This window comes from Ziziphus jujuba, chromosome 8, assembly GCF_031755915.1.
Source record: "Ziziphus jujuba cultivar Dongzao chromosome 8, ASM3175591v1".
Classification (NCBI taxonomy): Eukaryota; Viridiplantae; Streptophyta; class Magnoliopsida; order Rosales; family Rhamnaceae; genus Ziziphus; species Ziziphus jujuba.
This window is the reverse complement of record NC_083386.1, coordinates 14,521,895-14,547,477: the sequence shown is the minus strand read 5'-3', so window position 1 is coordinate 14,547,477 and position 25,583 is coordinate 14,521,895. Positions and strand designations below refer to the sequence as shown.

The following is a 25,583-nucleotide window of genomic DNA, read 5'->3' as shown; positions in this document are numbered from 1 at the left end:
AAGATAGTCATGTTTAGGACAAGGAACAAGTGCAGTAGCAGAGGAGTGCATGGAATACTCGTCAACTTTGAAACATGAAAGTTGACCTCTATAAGCATAAAAGTAGTAGCTATGATTTTGGATGGTAAAGTGACTAGAAGTTGAAATGTTAACTACAAAGATTAAAATCTGAGCTGATTCATTTAGAAGATGATTCCTAGTTATACTTCATGGGGGTTAATATCACTAACGCAATTACATGTTTCAGAAGCAACAAGGACCAATATTTGTAAATAAAAGAGCCAATTCATATTTAAGGAAACCCACTCTAGCACGTCTTTGCAAATTAAATTCGGATTTGTAAGAAAACAAGTAGTTCTATTAACTCTGTATTTGAGTTCCTGGAATTAAAGCTAACTAATATGAATCTTAGATAGCTAAACATGATCTTGATTGACTTTCATCAACTTGGTTGGCTTCTGTTGTTCATGGCCAATTTTTATGTATGTGAGATAAATGTAGCAAAATTGTATATGTTCATTGGCCGTGTGTTCCTTTCCATTTTCACTGCTATGTGTTCTACAAACCAAACTTTTATCATTATCAGTTTTTACAGAGATAAAAAGATAGTACATTTACCTTGGTCAATACAAAAGATGCAAGACTAGTTTCACTAATTGATTAAATTTGGGGAACGTATGCTTCCCTTTTACATTCACAAACTAACTATTATTATAAATGTTTTAATTTGCATTCAAAAGCAGACTGTCCTCTTCAGATTCATAATCTGATGTTGTGGATGAGTATTTTGAGTTTGAATTCTCCTTAGAATCCTCTGCAGACTTCTTTTCTGCACAAAGAAATGGCCTTTGAGGCATTTTTAGGCATTCAATTTCTCCTTCAAGCATTTCTCTAACTTTGTTCATGGAAGGTCGATCACTTGGCTTCATTTGTATGCACCATAATGCTACTAGAATCATCTTCTTTCTTATTTTTAATTCATCATCTGTTGCATCTTCCATTTCTAAGTCCTTTCCTTCGTCCAATTGGTCATAGACCCAAGAAGGAAAGTAGACTTGACTTGTATGCTCTGCACCTGAGCTCGAATTCTTCCTTCTACTTGCCATTTCCATTAACAACATTCCAAAACTATAAACATCAGCTTTGTACGAAATTCTTCCAATGTTTTTGTAAAATAACTCTGGAGCTATGTATCCTATGGTACCTCGTGCTGCAGTTAGAGACACAACGCTGTTGTCTAATGGGCATAATCTTGCAAGTCCAAAGTCAGAAACTTTTGGGACAAAATTCTCATCCAAAAGAATATTGTGTGGCTTAATATCAAAATGCAGAATTTGCATGTTGCATCCTTGATGAAGATATTCAATACCACAAGCTATACCAAGTGAAATTTCATACATTTTCTTGCAATCTAAGGAGTTTTCTCCTTGTGAAAAAATGTATTTATCTAGGGACCCATTAGACATGAAATCATATATAAGAGCACGTTTTGGTCCCTCAACACAGAAACCAACCAATTGCACCACATTAACATGATGGATCCTCCCAATTGTGGCAACTTCGTTAATAAAATCTTGGCCATTAGCCTTAGATTTACCTAGCATTTTGATTGCTACAAGATTTCCACTGCGAAGCTTTCCTTTATATACAGAACCAAAACCTCCTTCACCTAATTTGTCTTTGAAACCGTTTGTCATCTTTTTAATTTCTGAGTATGAGTACCTTATAGGCATGAGATTATTGTGAGTTTCTAGGAATTCTTCAATGACGTCATACATTGATTGATGTCGCTTTCGCCATTTGTAGATAACAAAAGCGGCCACACATGGAGTTCCGAATATGAATTTTAATATTGTCCACGCACATACTGAAAATTTATCAAAAATAAATTAAAAATGAAAAGCGAATTTGGTTAGCATAAAAAAATAAACATTAATAGTTAACCGGTTTCAAATAATGTAGTAGTTACCCTTTGGTCTATTTTTACACTATCACTAAACTACCTCTTTCTGTTCCATATTTTATCTTAGGCAATTTTCTCAGATCATTGGCATTTTCCCGATCCAGAATGACTTCCTGGGTTTCTCACTGTTTTAACTATAACATACACAATTTTCCTGCATTTTTTTTTTCTTTTTCTTTTCAATAATCAACTTTTTTGTCTTACAAGTTTCCTACATTATATGTATAGTTGAGAATTTACCTGCCAATACGGTGTACTGGGCGCATAATTCTACTGAATCTACAACACAAAAACCATCAATAAGATAATCAGTCTGCAAAAGACATGTTGCACATCAAAATTTCATACAAGATTAACTAAAAAACTTGAAATAATTCAATGCTATAAGATGCTGAGAGACATATATACTTACATTCAACATAAAATAGAATCGTAACCCAAGAACCTGCACAATCCAATTAGTCAAACAACAAAAGAAATGTTGTTAGAGTTTGTGATCCGAATTCTTGTTGACCCGACCCGAAAAGCTCGCGGTGCGACCCATTTGGTGAAACTAAATTTTGGAGAAAAATTTGGGGCTCTGTGGTGGAAGCGGAGGTTTCGGGCCGATAGGCTCGAGATCGTAGCCCACCACTGAGCCCGATGGGGGTGCGGGGGCAGCGCCCCGCGGTATGGACCTGTTCAATTTTAGGGTTTCTTCTGTACTATATATATATAGTTTTCGGCTGTAATTAGGGTTAGAAGGTATCGCGCAGTCAGGCTCACCTTTTGTACCAATCTTTCGATATTGGATTTGTTCTCCCTGCCCGTGGTTTTTCCCGTCAAGGGTTTCCACGTTAATTTTGTGTTTGTTCTTCGCTTTCTTTGTTTCCGTTGCTATTTGTTTTTCTCCCAATTCCGTAACAAATGTCGGCTAGCTCACTCCACTATCTAATAAAAATGTTATTTGTCTCCTCTGGTCACCATCACCAGTGGGCTTTATATGCGGATTTGACATTATATAAATGGCTGAAAGCTACAAATTCACATTCCCATATTATGTTTGAAGTTTTTGAAAGTAAAAAAAAAAAAAAAATTGAAATACAGCCAATTAATTTGCCATATTAACAGCGGATTTGAAAGACAAATGGAAACAAATAGATCAACAAAATCATATTACAAAAGTCTCCTAATTATGCAGAACAAAAAGTCAAAAACTCTGCAAAAAGCAGAGGATCCGAATTATGCTTACCGCAATGTCCATTTATGAGTCCCCACCAATCACCACAAGATGCACAATGGACCTTGTTGGAGTCCTTGAGTATGTCGCAAGTTCCCATATCAATTGATCGTGAAGCATAACTTTGGAGCCATGAAAGCTCAAACCCATGTACAAGTTCACTGTAAAGTTCTGAGTAGGAGGAGATAACATTGCTGTTTTCCTTTCGTTGCCATGAACTACTACTTATCATAAACATCAGCTCTATCTGACAAAGATCCATTAATTCTGAAACATTCATCTTTCCAAACTTAACATAAGAATATTTCCATTTCGATTGGATCATATTCATACCAGCACTAGCATTTGTTGTACTACTACTAGTATTGTTAATGCATGGAACAGTGGGTACATAAAGAGTAGATTTCACTGGATTTTGGCACTTCAAGAAAGTTAGAGTCTCCGAAAGTGATAGAGCAACAGTGTGGATCTTTCTTACTTTTTCTTACTTTGCTACGAAGTGAATATGGATCTGAATAATAACTGAAGTTATAAGAGGTCAAAGAGTAACGAGGCAGAGAGGAGCAATTACCCTTTTCAATATATGAATCCACTACTCGAATGGTGTAGTTGTTGTAATTGATTGCTTGAACATAGTATTTTCCTGAATACAAGTACAATACAGTAAGATTGTTCTCGCAAGAAAGATTGTACCTTTTGTCCCCGCAGTTTGGTGGATCGGTTCTGAGTCGAAAAGGGTGGCTTATGTTTGTGATATTTCCGCAGTAAGAAGGAGGACAGTGATGGCTTTGCTTTGCAAAGCTAGCTTGATGGAATAACATCAAAACTAGGAAGGCTATGAATATGAATGGTGCAGGCAAAGATTTTTCATTTCCCATTTGGGAGAGAATTGATGAAAGTTTGGGTAATGCGCTGTGCGTTTTGCCACATCTACAAACAACTTTTATCTTCTGCATGTGCATATACACAAACATATGAGAATTTCTAGCAATATGTTAGCATAATTTTGTTGACCATCACAATCCATATCAAAGAAAAATAGACCACTTTTCATTGGAACACATGAGAATTTCTAGCAATATGTTAACATAATTTTGTTGACCATCACAATCCATATCAAAGAAAAATAGACCACTTTTCATTGGAAAGTCTCCTTCCTAATTCAGTGGAAAGTTCAAAAGTCCTGTCAGCCAGGGCGGACCTAGAAAATTTTGTTTCCGTGTCAAACATAACTTCAAAAATATAGAGTACCTTTTTGAAGCTTACGTTTTTGTTTTTCTACTATTATAAGAGGTATATACGGAGAACTGGAGGTCGTTGTGACATGGTGATTGCTAAGTGGCTTCTCCATAAACACAAACAACAAAAACAAATCGGACAATCCTTTTAGCTATGCCATAGGATGGGCTTCATAAAAGAATCTAAAGAGTCATTTTAACTGTGGCGGAGCAACCATGAGAGGGACAAAAAAGCCAATTGTGGAAAGTTGTGAACATTGTATGGCCATCACCTATAGGGCTCTGGGACCTTTGATGATGGGCCAAATTCATCATTGGAGGACAATGATGATTTTGCTTTGCATTGATAGTTTGGTGGAAAGCCATCAAAACCAGGAAGGCTGTGTATATCACGAATGGTGATGATAAAGAAGGTGATCTTCTTCTTCTCCCATTTCCCATCTGGTGAAGGAAAGAGAGTCAACTCCTACAAACAATTCTATCTTCTTCATGTATATTACCCATATACGTATATATATATATGAATTACATATGTATAATAATATAATAAGCCCATGTACCATTGAAGTCAAAAGATTATTCCAAAAAATAAAAAAGTCAAAAGATTTGATCAGCTTCTTTTCTTCATCCGTTGTCTTCCGACTCTCAGTTTAGTTTTTGTTCTGCTCCTCCTAACGAGGACGTTTCTCATTGGTAGTAAGCCCAGCTCACGAGTATGACGGTCCATTGAGATATTTGGGCTTCTTTGGACCTGATAACTTAGCCCAGAGTTTTTGTTTGATGTAGAAGCAAAATAGCTTCCCTTCCACAAATTCTGACCCAAACACTGAACCAGAGTCATCGCTCGAGACCTTAAAAACCTCAAATGAAATGGTGAGCCAAACCCTTTAGTTTTTATTTTCTTTTTGTATATATATAATTTTTTATGGCCATATTTAATTCTGCTTTTTGGTACCAAGTTCATCAATTTTATAGTTTTCACTAATTACAAAGTTACGATGTTTCGATAGAAAACAGTAAATTTTACGATTTTTTTAATATATAAATATATATAAATGCTTGTTTGTTGTCGTTTGTACTGATATTTTCTGATGTTTGATAGTGGATGTCTTCGATTGTGTTGCATGGGTTTATAGTATTTCAGTCTGGTTTTGCTCAATGTAACAATTATTCTTTAATTAATTCAGCTTTTAAATTACTAAAAATTCATACATATTACCCTAAAATGTCATATTTATCTCTAAAAAGTGGATATTTAAAGCTTGTTTTCGTCTCATAAGTTGAACCTAGATGTTAACAATATTCTTTGATTCATGTTGTAATAGGAGAAACTCATCTTCTGCAGCAGTACTTTTGGTATAATATTTAAGACTTTTTAGATTTTCGTAAAAAGAAAATTTTATAGTTCTCAGTTTTACTGCAATCTTGCTACCTCTTTTCTTGTTTTTGGGAGTGGCCTTTTTTGCAAGCTATATAGATTGAAATTTGATGATGATTTACAAAAGCCTTTTTGCAATCTATACTGTAATGTGAGGATTTTTGCTAATTTTGTTGATTCTAGCTGTAAAAGTCAACCATTATTGGAACATCAATTAGCACACTAGATAACTTGCAAGATAGAATAATTTTATCCTACTTTCAGTTATCTTACCGAAAAAAGAACAGGATAAACATTATTAATGTTTAATAGATGTTTTTTCTTATCCCTGGTTAGCGGATTAAGTGAGCTCTAAGTTTGTTGATCGTCATGATGTAAAAAATTAGTAGTATTAAGATAGAAAATGGTCCTTTAGTTGATTAAATGCCTTTTTCACAATTTGAATCAATACATTTCCTTTTGCAAGTTAAAAATTACGGTACTCATTTGGCACAACTCTTGCTAGAAGACAGCAGTTCTTGCATTCTGCAAATTGGCTTTTTAGTAGGGCTTGTACATAGCTAGTGATCTTTTGACTGTTTACATGTAGTATGAAACTTTTCAGTGTAATGTGTTGTCAGGAAATGGATCTTGGTAACCAGACACAGTAGTGCAGCTCCCATATTACCTCCTAATCATTTAGAACTTTGTTTTTGTACTGTAACTGTTTAGAATTAATTAACTTCTTGACGTGCATCAGGCTACAACATTTCCGTCCAGTGTTGCAATAGATGCTGCTGCTCTTACTAGAGATATGTTATCTAGGCTTGGCAAGCATCTGAAGCACAGTCACAGAACCAAACTTTTACAAATTTTATGGTGGTTTTGAGGCTACAATAACAGAAAAGGTAACATCATGACTGGCCAGGGATGACTGCCTTTCCTTTGCCTTTTTAGTTAGACTAACTGGTTTGGCTTCTTATTTGTAGCAAGTTATGGTTGTATATGAGGGAGAATTCTGCTTCAGTGAAGATGATCAAGATTGTGTATGATTCAGCATGGAGGAAGGAGATGGTTGCAAATGATACTGATGCAGGTGGCTGTCATTACAATTTTTTTGTTTTTTTCCCCCTAAAAATTAATGAATCTAAAATGTGAGGGTCAGGTCAGAGCAGTGGACTGACATTTTGGTACAGTTGAAAGTGCCTCACTTTCAGAGGTCAGTGGGACAAACAATGATAATGTGATTGCTTCACAAAGAATATGCAGTTCATATTAAGCTCTATGGTTTCCCTTTGATTTGTGGTTTCGTTTGTTGGAATGGTAATATCATGAGGAGACCTTCACTAATTAATTAGTTATGATTTTTTGTGGTTTAACAGGGAGTATGCAAGTCCAGAGTCCCAGACAAGGTGAAGGAAACACATAGGAAGGTGATGGTTGCTTACTATCCTGATTCAGGTTGCAATCTACCTTGCTTCTAAAAGGGATAGAGCTAAAGATGTGATGCTGAGGAGGACAAAATGCAGTGGATCAGCTTTTTTGTTGCAATTGAATTTGCCGCACTTTCAGGGCATTGGCTTATGGCTCTTCTCATCAGGTACCGGACTCTTTACTTCTCTAGTTATAATATTATTGCTTAAGACAGCCTATTCTTGGCAACTAAACATTTCACATGCAGACTTTGATGGAAAATGTGATCAATAGGGAGGCATATATTTATTCATGAGTACCTTGAACCAAAGAGAAAAAGGGAAGTTGAGAAACATAAAGTAGGAAATATTTTATGTCTCTTGCCTAATGTAGTTACACTTATACTTGAAGTACTTGCAAATGTCATTAATTGTTATCACATAAAAATTTGTATAATTTTGACAAAACTTAGTGCGCCATTTCATGTATATCGAAATAATATATGTAGCATAAGGGGCATTCATTTATTACTTTCAATTTTATGGCACCATGCATCTTTGTTACTGTTTTACCATTAAGTTCCTCACTTGTTCTTGATATCGATGCTTTTCTTATATGTATAGAGAAAATTTGGCTGCTCCAGATCTCTTTATTTAATCATATCTCAAAATAGTGCCAGTGCAATCCTCAAACCCATTATCATTGTGATATACATTGTTATCTGTTGGTTTCCCACACCTTAATTAATCTGGTATTTTTGTTTTTACTAATTCGAGAACCCACCACACCAAAGAATGTATAAAGAATTAATAAGAAAACAAAAACATTGAGCACTTGCACTACAACAATTCCAGCAAACCACCACCATAAATTTTGTCACTATGCATTAGAGTCCTGTCACTGAAATTTATTTTTTGTCAAAAAAATTGTCTGCTGCAAACTAATCTCACTTCTGTAATATTAAAATACATTTATTCTTCTTTTTGGTTTTGTTGTCGGATCTTTTTATTTTTATTTTTTTACTACTAAATACGTACATATATATTTTTTGTAATGTTAGTTGACAAAGAAAAAGAAAAGGCATTCATATTTGGAAAACTGGGAATCTGATGTCAATTATTGAGTCAGCTTTTGTATTGAATTATTATTGTGTAGCATACAGGGATTCAGATATGAAGTTTCAAATGAATTTTAAAAAGGTTGTGTGGGTCCTTATACAACATGACAAAAAAATCTTTCATTTGGATGTACAGATTACAAATATAGTGATAGTCAACAAATTTTCTATAACTCATCGATGGTGGTAGCTTAGTAGAAGGAAACGACTCAACCATCACATCTACTCTCCTAATTGATTTCTTTCCCCAAATGGAATCTGCAAAGAATACCATTTTCAACACCATTGTTAGCCCTTCTTTTTTTAATGTTATCTCATCTAACTAGCTATGCAGAAAACAATCTCAATTGTACCCCTTCCTCTTGCTGCAATATTCACAACATAAACATGTTGTGGTTCTTTGACTACTTTAGAGAAGAAGTATGAGAAGAAAAATAAAAGAATTCTATTACTCTCTTGAAAATAGAATACAAAAATAAAAACTTCTCTCGGAGAGGATTCTCATGTGAAACCTCTCTCTACACTATCAAATTTTCTCTGGAATTGCTCACTCTTCTCTCAAGCTCTCTCTGGAACTTAAACACTCTCTCTCTCGGAGTTTATTCTCAAGACGCCTCACTTGGGATGATATTGAGCTTGCTCTCTTGGCCTGCTTTGCATGCAACGGGATGAACCTATTTATAGGCTTACAAGGTCGGTTTCATGGCCACAATCTTCAACAGCTTCTGACAGTAGCCCACAATTGTTGAGTAAGTTGGAGTTCGGTGTTAAATGCAGCAATGGCCATTGTCAAAGATGGTGGCTGAGCAGTCTTCACATTGTCGGTGCAGTGGTGGTGCGGCTGGACTTCACAATTCTCCCCCTCCAGCCGCATTTAAACTGATGGTCATCTGCCATCCATTCCGGCTATGTCTTTGCATAGCTTCAGCTTCTCTTGAGCAACAATTTTTGTTAGCATATCTGCTGGATTCTCTTTTTTGTTGATCTTCATCAGTTTCAGCAACTGTTGATCTATTAACGGATGTCAATGTGCTTTGTACGGGAATGATACATTGAATTTTTGCTCAAATCCATGGCACTTTGGTTATCACAATGTATCTTGTAGTCTTCTTGCTTGATGCCCAATTCTGTGAGAAAACGCTTTAACCACAACATTTCTTTACCCGCTTCTACTGCGGCAATGTACTCTGCTTCAGTAGTGGATAAAGCAACACACTTCTGCAATCTTGGCTGCCATGACACAGCTTCCCCTGCAAAAGTGTACAGATTACTTGATGTAGACTTTCTATTATCAGGCTCTCCAGCCATATCTGCATCTGTATAGCCTTTTAAGATTGGAGCACCTCCCCCGTAGCACAAGCACAGCTTCAATGTACCTTTAAGATACATGAGAATCCATTTGATTGCTACCAGTGTTTCTTTCCAGGATTTGAAAGAAATGTACTCACAACACCTACTGTATGAGCAATGTCTGGTCTGGTATACACCATTGCATACATCAGACTTCCTACTGCTGAAGAATATGGTACTGAAGCCATCTCCTCTATCTCTTCTTTGGATGAGGGGCACAATCTCTTGCTCAACTTGAAATGATTTGCAAGTGGAATGCTGACCGGTTTGGCTTTATCCATGTTGAATCTCTTTATCACTCGTTCAACATATTTCTCTTGAGATACCCATAACCTTCTATTCTTCCTGTCTCGGATTATTTGCATTTCCAAAATTTGTTGGGCTGGTCCTAAGTCTTTCATATCAAAGGACTTAGAGAATTCTTTCTTCAGCTGACTAATCTTCATTGCATCTTGTCCAACGATCAATATGTCATTCACATATAGCACAAGTGTAATGAAGTTTTCACTTGAAAATTTTTGAATATAAACACACTAGTTTGCTGCAGTCCATTTATAGCCTTCACTCACCATAAACGAGTCAAACTTCTTGTCCCATTGTCTTGGTGCTTGCTTGAGGCCATACAAGCTCTTCTTCAGCTTGCATATGAGGTTTTTTTTTCCTAAAACCTCAAATCCTTCTGGCTGCTCCATGTAGATTTCTTCATGTAAATCACCATGAAGAAATGTTGTCTTCACATCCATTTGTTCAAGCTCTAGGTTTAGACTTGCTACTGAACCAAAAATGACTCGAATTGAAGTCATTTTTACCACTGGTAAAAAAATCTCATCAAAGTCAATTCCTTTCTTCTGAAGAAATTCTTTGACCACCAATCGAGCTTTGTATTTCACCACCTTTCCGCTGCCATCTTTCTTGAGCTTGAACACTCATTTATTCTTTAGTGCCTTCTTTCCTGTTGGAAGCTCAACTAACTCATAAGTATGATTTTTCTGCAAGGATTCCATCTCATCTTGCATTACTTGCAACCATTTTTCCTTCTCTTGATGAGAAACAGCTTCCTGGAAACTCTCTAGCTTCCCCTCTTCAGTAAGCAGAATATACTCAGATTCTGGAAATCTCTTTGATGGAATTCGGTGTCGCTCAGATCTCCGAGATTGTAAACCACTGGTTTCAGGAGGTGTACCATCATCTGACCGCTGTGATGGCCCTGCAGCTACTTGAGAGAATTGGGTCTCTCCCTGTTCAATATCCCTTTTTTCCTCCTGGTCTGCTTCTGGTATATCTTCATGCACCTCATTATCCTCTATGGCTATTTGTGCTGGTGCTGGATTATGACCAAAATTCTCGGCACTAGAATTACAATTAGAAGATATTCTGGGCTTTTCAATGTCTTCCATTGTTTGGTTTTCATGGAGTACTACATCCCTGCTTCTAATAACCTTTTTTATTTTCGGGTCCCATAATTTGTATCCGAATTCTTAATCTCCATATCCTATAAAGATGCATGGAGTAGGTCTTGCATCGAGCTTCTGACTGAGCTCCTTGGATACATGTACATAAGCTAAACAACCAAACACTCTTAAATGAGAGTAGGAGGGAATCTTACCCGATCACATTTTCTCCAGAATTTCAAAATTTAACGGTACTGACGGTGATTTGTTGATTAAATAGTAGGCGGCACGAACAGTTTCTCCCTAGAATAGCTTTGGGAGCTTAGCCATACTGATAATACTTTTGACCTTTTCTATAATGGTTCGGTTCATTTTTTCGGCTATTCCATTATGTTGTGGGGTGCGAGGGACCGTCTTCTCATGTCGAACGCCGTATCTTCTGCAGTAGACATCGAACTCCTTGGAAGTATATTCGCCTCCATTATCTGAGCAGAGACATTTCAACTTCTTTCTTGTTTCACGCTCTACCATGGTATGAAAGAGTTTGAAGTAATCCAATACGTGGTCCTTTGTCTTCAAAAAATATACCCACATCTTCCGAGAAGCATTATCAATGAAGATCAGGAAATACTTGTTGCCACCTAATGATTCCACCTCCATGGGACCACAAACATCAGAGTGCACCAGACTAAGCAACTCTGATCTTTTCGACGTAGAGGAACTGAAGGAGACTCTATATTGCTTACCATACAAGCAGTGATTACAAGGATCTAGCGCAGCATCCTTGCAAACAGTGATAAGCTTTTTCCTTGCCAAAGTGGACAATCCTTTTTCACTCATGTGATCGAGTCTCTGGTGCCACAGATTTTGAGACGCCTCTCCTTCTACAATATTGAGGCTATCTGCACATATCTTCACATGAGTTTTGTACAACGTTCCATAAATATGTCATCGGACGACAACTACGGTACCTTTCATCATTTTCCATGTGCCTTTGCTGAAATAGTTGTCATACCTTGCTTGTCTAAGGCTACTCCCGAAAGTAGATTAAGCTGAAGATCTGGAACATGACGGAGATCCTTCAAAGTGATTGTACAACCAACATTCGTTTTTATCTGAATATCACCAGTTCCCATAATCTTTGCGAAACTGGAATTTCCCATCTTTATCGTACCAAAGTCTCCTGCTTTGTACATTTTGAAGAAATCTCTGTGTGGAGTGACGTGGTAGGATGCTGCAGTATCGATTACCTACTCAACATCTTGGGTTGATATATGAAGGCATATCTCTTCTTCGGTGGAGTAGAGCGCCACTTCTCCTGTAACAGTGACTAGTATCTCTCCATCCTTCTTCAGCTGATTACCTTGGAGTCTCTGCTCTCTCAACAACTTTCTGCAGTTCTTCTTCATGTGACCCTCCAAGCCACAATGATAGCACTTATATGATGATTTTTTGCCGTCTGTAGATCTGTCTCTGCTCTTGCTCCTGCCTGTCCCCCTATCTCGACCACCGCTTTGCTGTCTTCCTCTCTCTGTGACAAGGGCATGCGATTGATCCATGCCAATGTCCTTTCTCCTGGTCTCTTCATTAAATAGGGCATCCTTAACCATAGACATAGTAAGTTTGCCATTCGGGGCCGAATTGCTAAGAGAGACTACCAATATCTCCCAACTGTCTGGAAGAGCGCTTAGAAGTAGGAGGGCCTGATCCTCATCTCCTAGTTTGTAATCCACAGCAGATAGTTGATTTATCAAGCTCTGAAACTCATTGGTATGCTCGGCTACAGAAGTTCTACTCTGTAATTTTAGATTTACCAATCGCTTAAGCAACATGGCTTTGTTCCGAGCAGTTTTGGCCTGGTACATGTCCTTCAATTTTGTCCAGAGGGCATATGCATCCGTTTCCTTCGCTACATGATGGAAGACACTGTGGTCGATCCATTGCCTGATCTGACCAATCGTTTTCTTGCTTAATTTCTTCCATTCTACTTCTTTGCTGGGATCGGGGTTTTCTCCTTTAGCTTCTATAGGATCAAATAGATCTTTACAATTGAGGAGATCTTCCATCCGAGATCTCCAAAGTGTATAATTTGTGGCAATGAGCTTAACCATAGCTCTCAAAGATGATTCTTCTATTGACATTATGGCTTGACCAAAAATGGAGTCGAATTTGGCAAAACGGAGTTAACCGTTGCGTCCGAAACGGCTAAAAATGGTGGACTTGACTCTTTCGGGGTCAAAATATAATTACCAGAATTTTTGGGGCAAAAATGTAATTTCATAAAATTCTGGATCGACCTGTAAACAGAAACTGTAGGGGCCAATCTGTAATTTCCAACAATTCAGGGGCTGTTCCATAATTTTAGAAACTTCTGATGACGTGGCAGATTGTGTTGACGTGTCAACACGTGGCAGATGATGTGGCGATTGCATCGTTGACGACGTGTCAGGTCGCGTGGCAGATGACGTGGCTAAGTGCGCTGACATGTCTGCTGACGTGGTCGTCTTCAACCTCCAGACGGCGTGTGCGGCGCGTGATCTGCTGCAGAAAATTGCAGATGGCGCGTGGTGGCGCATGAAGCTCTGCGTTTCTCTCCGGCGAACTTGGTTATCTTCTCGTCGATTACTTTCACCTGGTATTGTCAAATTAATTATTTGAGCAACTTTTCAAAACGCCAACTTGAAGAACAGAGGCTCTGTTTCTTCAAATTTTGAACCCAAGCTCTCGACCTGGAGCTCTTATACCACTTTTTGTGGTTCTCTGACCACTTTAGAGAAGAAATATGAGAAGAAAAATAAAAGAATTCTATTACTTTCTTGAAAATAGAATACAAAAATAAAAACTTCTCTCGGGGAGGATTCTCACGTGGAACCTCTCTCTACACTGTCAAATTTTCTCCAGAATTGCTCACTCTTCTCTCAAGCTCTCTCTGGAACTTAAACACTCTCTCTCTCTGAGTTTACTCTCAAAACTCCTTACTTGCGATGATATTGAGCTTGCTCTCTTGGCTTGCCTTGCATGCAACGGGATGAACCTATTTATAGGCTTACAAGGTTGGTTGCATGGCCACAATCTTCAACAGCTTCTGACAGTAGCCCACAATTGTTGAGCAAGTTGGAGTTCGGTGTTAAATGTAGCAATGGCCATTGTCAAAGATGGTGGCTGAGCAGTCTTCACACTGTCGGTGCAGTGGTGGTGCGGCTGGACTTCACTAACCACCCTTTCCAACTTGAAACAGATCGAAAGAACTGCAGCAACAAAAGGTACAATCTTTTTTGCGAGAACAACCTCACTACCACCGTATTGTACTTAGAAATACCATGTCCATAGAATCAACTACAATAACTACACTATCCGAGTTGTGTATTCCAATGTTGAAAAGGGAAATTACTCCATCCCTCGTTACTTTTCATCTAGATACAATTTTAAGGATGAGGATCCATATTCAACCAAAGTAAATACAAAAGGTGGAGCACATTCCCATAGTGTGTTGCTTTCAGAGCCTATATTATTGTTGAAGTGTGAAAATCTAATACTGAATTCTCCTCTTTGTATATCCACTAATCCATGCATTAATAGTAGTAGAAGGCAATATTTTTATGCTAAGGTTAGTGGCACAGATAAATTGTGGGAATTGAAAGACTCTTGCTGTATAGAGGTGATGGTTAGGACACAGTGGCTGGGAATTGGTAAAATTTCCTATGTTGATATCCACAATGAACTTGCATATGGGTTCGAGCTTTCATGGGTGAGAAGTTTTGCTAAGAAAGGTGATCTGGCTTCCAAATGCCATATCAATTAGTCCCACGTTGTTCAATGTCCATCTTGTGCTGATTACCATGTTCTCCCTTGTGGTAAGTGCATATATATATATATTTATTTATTTAGACATGAAAATTTAACATTTGAATATCCAAAATTTATAATATTTGAATATCAACATCAAAAACATGTTGCCTAATGTGTATCCAGATTCTATTAAAGTTTGGAAATTCGAATGGGAAAAAGAGTACCATAAATAGATATAAATTTATATACTGGACTTTTGATTATAAATTTTGTTAATTTTTTCCTTTAGTTAGAGATAATGTTGACATTTCTGTTTCTTTTGTACGATGTAGGTTCCTATATGATCAGAATCATCTGGATTGTTCTACGTAAGGATCCTCTACAATTTACTAAGCAAACTATTCTAAGGCAGAAACAATTTCTATAGATCTGCTTCACCCATAGCAATTTTTTTTTTTAAAATAATTATCATCTCTCTCTTACATTAATGTTGTTTTCTGCTCTTGCAGTTGTCCTCCTATTGGGACTTCTATGCATAGGTACATCCTTAATTTATGCCATTACACCATGTTTTTTTGTCTGTCATGAATAGCTTAAGAATATAACCATATGAGAATAAATGTTGTGGGTATTGGAATTTGAAAGAGTAAGTTCAGCAAGATTCATGATTTATATATTTTAACAAGATTTGATAATGAAAAGCATATTAAACAAATTTTCCAGTCACATAGAAAGTTAATAAACAAGTCACACAATTTGAGTTTGTGTGTGTGATTCATTATTGCTCTATGTTAGAAAATTGTTATGTAATGTTGTCAAATAAAGTTGGAAGGTTCTTCAATAATCAAATTCCAACATTTTGGTAAACTTTCCTGCAGCAACACTGTTGATAGGAGGAAGATCCGTACTTGGGATTCCATGTGTAATAGCACTTTTGTTCTACAAATTGCGAAACCGGCATCTGTCAATGTAAACATTATTGAAGAATTCTTACAAACTAATAATAACCTCATGCTTACAAGGTACGTGTGCTTGAAAATTAGAAAGATGACAAATGGCTTGAAAGAAAAACTAGGTGAAGGAGGCTTTGGTTTGGTGTATAAAGGAAAGCTTCGTAGTGGAAGTCTTGTAGCAATCAAAATGTTAGATAAATCAAAGGCTAATGGGCAAGATTTCATCAATGAAGTTGCTACATTGGAAGGATTCACCATGTCAATATGGTGCAAATAGTTGGCTTCTGTATCCAGGGATCAAAGCATGCTCTTGTATATGACTTCTTGCCTAATGACTTTCTTGACAAATTCATTTTCTCTATTAACTCATTAGACTACAAGAAAATGTATGAAATTTCACTTGGCATGGCATGTGGTGTTGACTACCTTCATCAAGGATGCAACATGCAAATTCTACATTTTGATATTAAGCCGCACAATGTTCTTTCGGATGAGCATTTTATTCTAAAAATTTCTAATTGGGCTTGCAAGATTCTGCCCTTTAGACAAAAACATTGAGTCTTTGACTGCAGCAAGAGGAACGATGGGATAGATAGCCCTGGAGTTGTTTTATAAAAATATTGGTGGAATTTCTTATAAAGCTGATGTCTATAGTTTTTGAATGTTGTTGATGGAAATGGCTAGTAGAAGGAAGAACTTGAGCGGAGTTGCAGAGCATACAAGTGAAATTTGCTTTTCTTCATGGGTTTATAACCAATTGGATGAAGGTAAAGACTTAGAAATAGAAGACGCAATAGATGATGAATTACAAAAAAGAAAACAGAAGATGATTATAATAGCATTATGGTATATACAGATGAATCCAAGCGATTGACCTTCAATGAACAAAGTCAGAGAAATGCTTGAAGGAGAAGTTGAAAGCCTACGAATGCCTCAAAGATCTTTTCTATGTTCTCAAAAGAAGCCTGAAGAAGATGCTGGAGAGAAATCAAACTTAAGGAGCTCCACAACACAATCAGAAGATGATGCTGAAGAGATTAGTTAGATTCGAAACGAAAATTAAGAGGTATAATATAATTAAGGACAAGCCATGGCTAGATCTTTATGGAAGAGCAGTCATTCTTATCTACTTTTTAGATATGGACTTCAAATTCTCTTTGCACTCTAATGTAAGGAACTTGATTGTAAGTCACAGGCACGTTGAGAATACTAGCTATCTAGATAGGATAATTTTATCACACACTCTGTACTCTGTTGCTTGTGCTTAATTTGGGGATTGGAAAAAAGCCAACCTACAATAATATTTTGTATCCTTCCTTATAATTTGATGATTTATTTGACCTGCACAATGTTTGATATAAATTACAATACGCTTGGGATATGTTGCTACGAAGAATAGATTTAGGAATAGTCATTTATATTTCAACCTTGGGATAGAGGGGTATTCTTATATTGGTTGCTTTTATAAATATTTGAGAGTTCCTCTGTTCTACATTATATTGGAACAATCATGACCTGCTAGACTTGCAAAGAACAAGTACAGCAGCAAAGGACATGAATAGTCAACTTTCACTTGAAACATGGAAGTTAAATACAAGAACAAAATTTTAGGTGAAAACTTTTGCTGCTTTTACTAATTACTTGTTTATAAGAAGCATTATGGATACGTGCGAATGGCAGAGCCATATATCATGTACAAGGCCACTTTAGAATGGCTTTGAAAATCAAATTTGGACTTCTAAAGGCAAGTATATCTTTATTTGATTTCCATTTGAGTCTGTGGAATCACAATTCTTGTGAGTTGTATGTAGCAATAAACCAGATCTTCAGTTGGATTTTTGTAGAAACTAGATCTTTGTTTTTGAAACAAAGGAAATTTTTGTGGACCAATCTGTCTCATCCCTCAACATACATACATCAACTCCATGTCGAGCAATTGATTTGTAGAAGGAAAATATTAGTTTGACAAATAAATTCCATGATACAACAGTAGAGACTAAAAGATTAAACCGCGTTTGTCATTAAAAACATGAAAATAAGACTAATAATAACATTAATTTATTGATTTGAGAAGGATTGGCTTGAGGATCTATCATTTATAGAAGGATTAGCTTGAGGATCTATCATCCCCTTTCCAACAATAACTCTTCCTTTTGCATCTAGAATAAGACAAATCCCTTCATTCATCATCTGAATCTATTGTTGAGCATCTTGTACTTGACTTATTCCCTTCATCATCCACAGGCTTGTCTTGTGGACATAGAAAAGGCTTTGGAGGCATTTGTAAGCTATCAACTTCTCCTTCAAGCATCTTCTTGACTTTGTTAATTGATGGTCTGTCACTTGGCTTCATCTGGATACACCAAAGTGCTACAACAATCATCTTCTTTCTTATTTTGGATTCACCCTCTGTTGCATCTCCCATTTCTAAGTCATATCCTTCGTTGAATTGGTCATAAACCCACGAAGGAAAGTAAATTTGACTTGTGTGCTCTGCAGCTACATTCAAATTTTTTCTTCTACTAGCCATTTCCATCAATAACATTCCATAGCTATACACATCGGCTTTGTTAGAAACTGGTCCAATATTTTTGTAAAACATCTCTGGAGCTATGTATCCCATGGTTCCTCTTGCTGCAGTGAGAGACACAATGCTATTGTCTAATGGGCATAATCTAGCAAGTCCAAAATCAGAAACCTTGGGAGTAAAATTCTTATCCAAAAGAATATTGTGCGGCTTAATATCGAAATGCAAAATTTGCATGTTGCATCCTTGATGAAGATATTCAATACCACAAGCAATTCCAAGTGAAATTTCACACATTTTCTTGTCATCTAAGGATGTAACTTCTTGAGAAAAGATGTATTTATCAAGAGACCCATTAGACATGTAATCATAGATGAGAACACGTTTTGATCTCTCAACACAATAACCAACTAATTGCACCACATTGACGTGATGAATCCTTCCAATGGTAGCTACTTTATTGATGAATTCTTGGCCATTAGCCTTTGATTTGCCCAACATTTTGACTGCTACAAAACGACCACTACGAAGTTTTCCTTTATACACAGTACCGTAGCCTCCTTCACCTAATTTATCCTTGAAACCCTTTGTCATCCTTTTTATTTCAGAGTATGAGTACCTTATAGGCATGAGGTTTGTGTTGCTCTGCAAGAATTCTTCAATCACATTATACATGGATAAATGCCGCTTTCGCCATTTGTATATTAAAAGTACAGCCACACATGGAATCCCCATCAAGAGTTTTGCTATTGTTAACAGTAGCACTGGAAGATTTTTCAAATGAGTGCAATTTGGTTAGTACAAAAGTGTTTAATCTTTGGATAAATTATACAAACCTTAAGAATTCTAGTTCCGTCTGTGAATATACGGTCATCTAATGTCTAAAAGGGGCAAATATTGAAAGCAAATGGGGACAACACCCCAAGTTCTATGGTGTCTTCTAATGTGTTAAAATAAACGGCACCCACGTGCATAGCACCATTGAATTTTCTTTCACATAATCCACTTTTTTTTAATCAAATTTTGAAATTTAATGTTCAATATGATTTAATTTTTTATAATGGCAAAATACCCTTAATCTAAAATCCTAAATTAAAAAAAATAAAAATATATTATTTCACCATTTTTTTTTTGATGAATAAACTTATAAACATAAGACACCTTTAGTATATGGAAGAGATATAAGAACGGAATAGTTATTTTATATGATTGTTCGTTTGGTATAATTGTTGAAAGTACAGCTTTAGTTTGTAGAATTTTATATAATAATTTTTTTGTTTTAAAATTTTTTATTAAAAAGCTAATAAGTATTTGGTTGTAAATAAATAAATTATATTAAATATTTAATGAGTTTCCATATAAGTTTAATTTTTTTTTTTTAAAGAAGTTCAAATTTGAGGTTCTCTGAAACAGCTTAAAAATATTAATTTTTTTTTATCAACAAGTGCTTATTGATTCTTACCAAACATTTTTATTTTTAAACAAAATATCTTTTAATCTTTAAGTAAAGCTTTTGTCTAAAAAAAAAAAAAAAACTCTAACAAATAGACACTTAGTATTCCTTTGTTTTGTATTTTTTCAATTTTAAAAATGTTTATTCGATATGAATACATATTTTTATTTAATTTTTTTAAAAAATTCAAAATTGGTATTCTTTATTGTATTTAAAATATATTTAAATCTATATTTATTATCCGATACTTGAATTATATAAATCATTAAAAATTTTAACTTTTAATTAATTTATACCAAATTTGATACTTTTGGAAAATAAAAAAAGTTTTATAAAGGCTAATTTAATATAATAACTAAATATATTAGTATGAATAACTATTCCTTCCCCTTCCCCTCCCTTTGTTGTTGTTGTTTTTTTTTTTTTTTTTTTTTCTATGAATAAATATTCTCATTCAGGGTTTAGGGTTTAGGGTTTAGAATGGTGGAAAAATTAAATATAGTATGCCCGAAGCCCGAATCGGCATATTTTTTTGTTTTACGCCCCGTAATTAGAAATAATTATTCCGTATACCAAATGTTGCTTAAAATTTTAATATTATTTCAAAGCATGGAGTTAAATTTTAATATTTTGTTCAAAATCATGGAAGTTCAAAATCATGGAATTTCATATTTATTTATTTATTTATTTTTACAAATAAACTTATTTATAAAATAAGTTAAAAGATAAAATAATAATTATTTTTTTTTTTAAGTTTTGATATTTTACATTGAGGGCATTATTATCATTATAAAAAATTATATAATATTTGACCACCAAATTTTAAAATTTGATTCAGGTATATGGATTTTGTGAAAAAAAAATAAAATTGAAACAACAAAGGCAGTATGTGTAAGTTTAAAAAAAACCCTGAAGGTATATATGAAGAAACTTAAAACTAAAGAAGGTGTTTACATAATTTGCCATTAATTTTTGGATACAATCAGATACAATGGACATAAAGGAAGTTTAAAATACCTAAATTATTACTTTGGCACAGTTTTTTTTTTTTTTTGGGTAGAATTAGAATAACTATTTTTGAAAGAAAAAATTGGGAAAAGGAATAATAGTCTATCAAAATTCAAATTTATTTTAAAAAATGATAATAATATTAAAAGTTTATTTATAGCAAAGTGAAAGAGTTACTGAAAGTGGGCTGTAAAAATGAATATTTATTCCTTAAAATCAATGAATAATTAATATTCCACCAGAAGTCGGAATTTTTTTTTTTTAATTTTTTACAATTACTAGAAACGACAATAACACGTTACATATTCATATTTATATTTGGTAATGATTATCAATAAAACAATGAAACAATTATCTTTAATGTTCAATTTTATATATCAAAAAATAGTTTATAAAGGGAGAATTAACTCTAAATTCTAACAATTGTTTCCGGTCATTAATGTTTATAAGGTTAAAAATACTCCCACATGTTATATATAGATTGCGAACTTCACACTTAATATGTATAGGATTTTGATATAGTAAGGATACTATAAAAATCTTATTATAAGCATATTATCTTAGTTTTCCCATAGGAAAAGAAATATAAATTATGTTTAAATACTATCAAATTAAACCTTGGAGGAAATCTACAATACTCCAAGTACTCATTCCCATACTCATGTTGATTTTCCCCACCCCCTAAACTTTTAAGACTATTATGATGAAGAAAAATTTTTAATAATATTTATTAGTGGGTCTCATGCAATTTTTATGGGTTATTACTTCCTCGTTTAGATTTTATTTTAAAAACAAAAACATACATATTTTTTTGGTAAGAATATTTAAAAGATGTGAACGAGATTACTTAGACACAGTTGTCCACATAGAATATATCTCTATTATATAAAATATATATACAATGAAATTTATTGTAGATCAACATGATTCTTTTGAAATAAGGATTTTCTTTATTAGAATTCCAATCACTTCAAAAGTTATTATTCAAAAATGCATTAATAGTTCTCGAATTGATATAAAATTTATTTTGTTCAAATTAAATTTTAATATTTTACTAAATTTAGATTAAACCATTAATATGTTTTTAATTTTAGTTTTTGACGAGAAATTCAATAGCTAGTAAATGAGATATTTTGATGTTAAAACCATAAAATAATTCCTATATAGGGCCCAAGAAAACCATTAATGCATTTATAAATTTGAAACTTTGAAGCTTTCTCAAAATTGATAATGGGAACTCGATCCGATGGTAAAAAGTCTGGGTTTGATAGTACTTTTATATTAAAACAATTTTTTTTTTTAGCACTTATTCTTTATAAAAGATGTGGCTGAATGTTTGGTTATATGCAATTAAAAAAAAAAAAAACACTTTTAAAGTTATTTATGATATTTCAAAACTATTTTTTACAGTGGCGCTGAGTTTTTTACCCCAAAATTTTTTTTTTCTACCTTTTTGTCAAGCACTTAGCCAAGGTTTCTATTTTTATTTTTATTTTTCAAATATTTATTAAAACTCTAAAAGGATCCTGTTTTATTGTTTTTCCCCCAAAAAAAAAAAGAAAACTTGCATACGAAACTATACCCTAATGATTTACCTGTTTCTTCGGCCATTTCCAGCATACCTACAATTAAAGGAGCCAAAAATTAAAGACACAGTAACAATAACGGTGGTATTTTGTTTAATTGAAGAAACAGAGCATTGCTTTCAAAGTGCTACACTAACTTTATAGAGTAATATGGAGGCAGAAGTGGCCGAGTTGCCCCTTCTGTTCCATCCCTGCCCAAGTTCGAGTGGCAGTGCAGCAGCAATGCCGCAAAAATTATCCCAAAAAAAAAAAAAAAAAAGAAAAAGCCTTTATAGAGTAACAATTATTTTAAAAAAAATTATATAGTAATAGTAACAGTGATGGTAATGGTAAATTTTTTTAAAATACATTTTTTCGCTTATAATAATATTATAGCTTAATTTCATAAAACATCCGTTTATTATGGGACTTGTGTTGAAATGGTTCCTGCATTTTATTTTTCTAGTAATTTCATCCCCGTGCATTTTAGAAAATGTCAAATAGTTCCCTATATTATAATTTTTTACTAATTTTTGATAAAGTTTGACAACGAAGCTTTAGAATGTCTCATATGACATATTACTTGGCAAACCGACATTTTAAAAATTCAAAATATTGAAAAAAAATACATTGTTTTCAATTTTCATCATAACATGGGATGAACTAAGTTTAAATAGTATTTTTTTTGGAATGTTTTTTAACTTTTTAAATGTCCACGTGAAAATAGTAGGTCGCACATGACATTATGTAACGCTTTAGTGTCAAAATTTACCAAAAATTAGTAAAAAAAAAATAAAAATAAAAATTGTATTAGAAGTACTTATTTGATATTTTAACAAAGTCAAGGACAAAATTGCTCAATACATATGTAGTTCCGTCCTCTCTCATATATATATATATATATATATATAAGCGCCCCATTTTGACACAAACCCCAAAGTACAGGGATGTTTTATGTAATAAACCCATATATAATTAAATTATTGAAAATGCATTTGCATGTACACGTTTTAGCATTTTAATTGTGTTTTGCATCCCTTTTTTTTTCCTTTTTGTTTTTTTTGTTTTTTGGGTTAGAAGAACGAAGCAGGTTTTCAATATTTTTCTAACATACCAACTGAAATCTTATTATTTTATTAGTTGATTTTCATTTATTTATCTAAAACTTTACTTATAGTTCCGAAGGTTTACTTATTAATATTAATTTTTCAGTCATTAATATATCATTACATAATTTATCATATCAATTGGTACATTATTATTCTTCAAATTAGTTGGTTATAAAAAAACTGCAAATTGACAGATAAGACAAAGAAGCCTTCCTAACAAATAACATTAAAGAGTACTGTATATTAGATCTTTCATAAAAATTATATTGCACCTAGAGCTATACAATTTTTGACAAGTTTTTGTTTATTTTCAGTTAGTATTAAGTGCAATTTTTTATTTAAGCCGTTTAATATGGGGCAAGTATAGAATTATTAATAGGATAAAATTTACAATATCTCTCTCTGTTTTATAATTTTTCTTATAGAAGCATCTCGACCTTCAAAATTTTACTTATATATAAGAAAAACTCAAGTATTATTTTACTATTCATTATTTTTTATTTTATTTTTTTACTGTTCTAGACATATATGTTGTAAAAATGAATGAATTAGTCGAAAAATAAATAAAATTGTGATTTTTGTTTGTATAAGAATGCACACTCAAATATGATGCACCTATTAATAAAGGATCTATAATAAAATTTTGCCAAATTAATAACATGGTGGAATGGTGGGAGGAATTCTTACCTTCTACATAAGCGAGAATCACAGACAAAACCCCTAACCATTCAATTAGAAACATAAACGTCAGCTTTCTCCAAAGATAATATTAGACGGTTTAAAAGAAAAAAAAAAAAAAATTTAAGAAACATGTTGGATAATGTAAAATCATTCTACTTCTACATATGCTTACCACATGATGAAGGATTTATTAATCCCCAGGAATCCCTACAAGATGGACAGTGGACTTTGTTAGAATCATCAACATAGCATGTATAAGCTTCATCACTTCTACCATAACTTGGCAGCCATGAGAGCTCAAATCCGTATGCAAGTTCATTGAGGATTTCAGAGTACGAAACATTGTTCCTTTTTTGGGATCCCCGCAGTGTCGTGATCATAACCATCATCTCTATACGGCAAGAATCTATCAACTCCGAATCAGATGTGCTACCAATCTTAACATATGAATTAATCCCCCTGCTACTATTGTTGTTGCATGGGGCAGTTGGTATATAAAGAGGAGATTTCACTGGATTTTCACAGTTGAAGAAAATAATAGGCTCTGAAAGTGAGTACCTATACCAAACTCTCCCACTTTTTCTAGGTACCTTGGTCCTATATGAATCTGAATAATATCCGAAGTTAGATTGGGTACCATAACTACCCAAGTAAACACTTTCAACTAGGAAATCGCTAGTGAAGTTATATTCGGTCAAAGGCTGCAGATAAGAGAGAGATGGGCAACTACCCTTGTGAAGATTGGAGTCTACCACTCGGATTGTATAGTTATTGTAATTGATTGCCTGGACATAGTATTTTCCGGAATTCAAGTATAATACAGTGCTGATATTATTCTCGCAGGAAAGATTGTACCTTAGATCTCCGCAATAAGTTGGGTCGGTTTCCAGTCGGAAAGGGTAGCTTATGTTGTTGATATTGCCGCAGGAAGAAGAGGGACAGTGTTGATTATGGTCCGTTGCAGAGTGAGTTTGGTAGAATACCATCAAACTAAGGAAGGTTATGAATATGAATGGTGATGACAAGGGCTTTTCACTTCCCATTTGGAGGAGAATTAACTAGTAGGAAGCTGTTTGCTTCGACCACATCCCTGAACAATTCTTAATTTCATTGATGCATTTTCACAAATATGTGACATGTCTCCTTCCTTGGAAAAGTGATAAAGTCAGCCCAGTCAGCCATGGTGGACTAGTAAACTTTGTTTCCGTGTCAAAACCAAAGACCAACGTATATAGAATACTTTTTTGAATTATTATTATCACGTATTAATTCGGGAATCACCGGAAATATGCTCCTACTCATAGCGTAAATCGTAAGCAGATTTATCAAAATTGTTTTCCAATTATTAAACGATGTGATAATAAATTAGTTGTTAAAAAATTCACATAACTTGTGATTGTGGACATTGTTGATAATTATTAATATCAATTCAATATTAATGATATTTAAA

The 25,583-nt window shown here is 34.2% G+C and overlaps 2 protein-coding genes across 7 annotated transcripts; both read right to left on the bottom strand.

Annotated features, from left to right (window-relative positions):
* Nucleotides 1-556: 556 nt before the first annotated feature.
* On the bottom strand, nucleotides 557-4,153 carry LOC125421242 (rust resistance kinase Lr10). 4 transcript variants are annotated; one of them, XM_048469512.2, is made up of 4 exons: nucleotides 3,195-4,153; nucleotides 2,376-2,408; nucleotides 2,204-2,242; nucleotides 557-1,867 (listed from the first exon to the last, which is right to left on the bottom strand). In XM_048469512.2, exons 1-4 carry the CDS (start codon nucleotides 3,511-3,513, stop codon nucleotides 723-725), a joined length of 1,536 nt encoding a protein of 511 aa, XP_048325469.2. In that variant the 5' UTR covers nucleotides 3,514-4,153; the 3' UTR covers nucleotides 557-722. The 4 variants fall into 4 exon arrangements, with proteins under 4 accessions (XP_048325469.2, XP_060675571.1, XP_060675572.1 ...); XM_060819588.1 differs by having other exon boundaries at nucleotides 2,204-2,276; nucleotides 3,195-3,345; XM_060819589.1 differs by lacking the exon at nucleotides 3,195-4,153 and adding an exon at nucleotides 2,729-2,871.
* Nucleotides 4,154-17,826: 13,673 nt separating this feature from the next.
* On the bottom strand, nucleotides 17,827-25,383 carry LOC107413661 (rust resistance kinase Lr10-like). 3 transcript variants are annotated; one of them, XM_060819586.1, is made up of 5 exons: nucleotides 24,989-25,383; nucleotides 24,306-24,340; nucleotides 24,140-24,172; nucleotides 22,374-22,400; nucleotides 17,827-19,081 (listed from the first exon to the last, which is right to left on the bottom strand). In XM_060819586.1, exons 1-5 carry the CDS (start codon nucleotides 25,174-25,176, stop codon nucleotides 17,970-17,972), a joined length of 1,395 nt encoding a protein of 464 aa, XP_060675569.1. In that variant the 5' UTR covers nucleotides 25,177-25,383; the 3' UTR covers nucleotides 17,827-17,969. The 3 variants fall into 3 exon arrangements, with proteins under 3 accessions (XP_060675569.1, XP_060675570.1, XP_060675568.1); XM_060819587.1 differs by having other exon boundaries at nucleotides 24,306-24,740; nucleotides 24,989-25,124; XM_060819585.1 differs by having other exon boundaries at nucleotides 24,306-25,371.
* Between the last annotated feature and the right edge of the window lie 200 nt (nucleotides 25,384-25,583).

What these genes read in the sequence shown, in the direction of transcription:
- LOC125421242 (XM_048469512.2), bottom strand. Translation starts at nt 3,513, where the DNA reads ATGAATATGATCCAATCGAAATGGAAATATTCTTATGTTAAGTTTGGA. An exon ending in GATTCTATTTTATGTTGAAT is followed by an intron (nt 2,243 to 2,375) that starts GTAAGTATATAT and finishes TTTGTGTTGTAG; the next exon opens with ATTCAGTAGAATTATGCGCC. An exon ending in CCAGTACACCGTATTGGCAG is followed by an intron (nt 1,868 to 2,203) that starts GTAAATTCTCAA and finishes ATAAATTTTCAG; the next exon opens with TATGTGCGTGGACAATATTA.
- LOC107413661 (XM_060819585.1), bottom strand. Translation starts at nt 25,176, where the DNA reads ATGGGAAGTGAAAAGCCCTTGTCATCACCATTCATATTCATAACCTTC. An exon ending in GATTCTCGCTTATGTAGAAG is followed by an intron (nt 22,401 to 24,139) that starts GTAAGAATTCCT and finishes CTTTAATTGTAG; the next exon opens with GTATGCTGGAAATGGCCGAA. An exon ending in GGAAATGGCCGAAGAAACAG is followed by an intron (nt 19,082 to 22,373) that starts GTAAATCATTAG and finishes AAAATCTTCCAG; the next exon opens with TGCTACTGTTAACAATAGCA.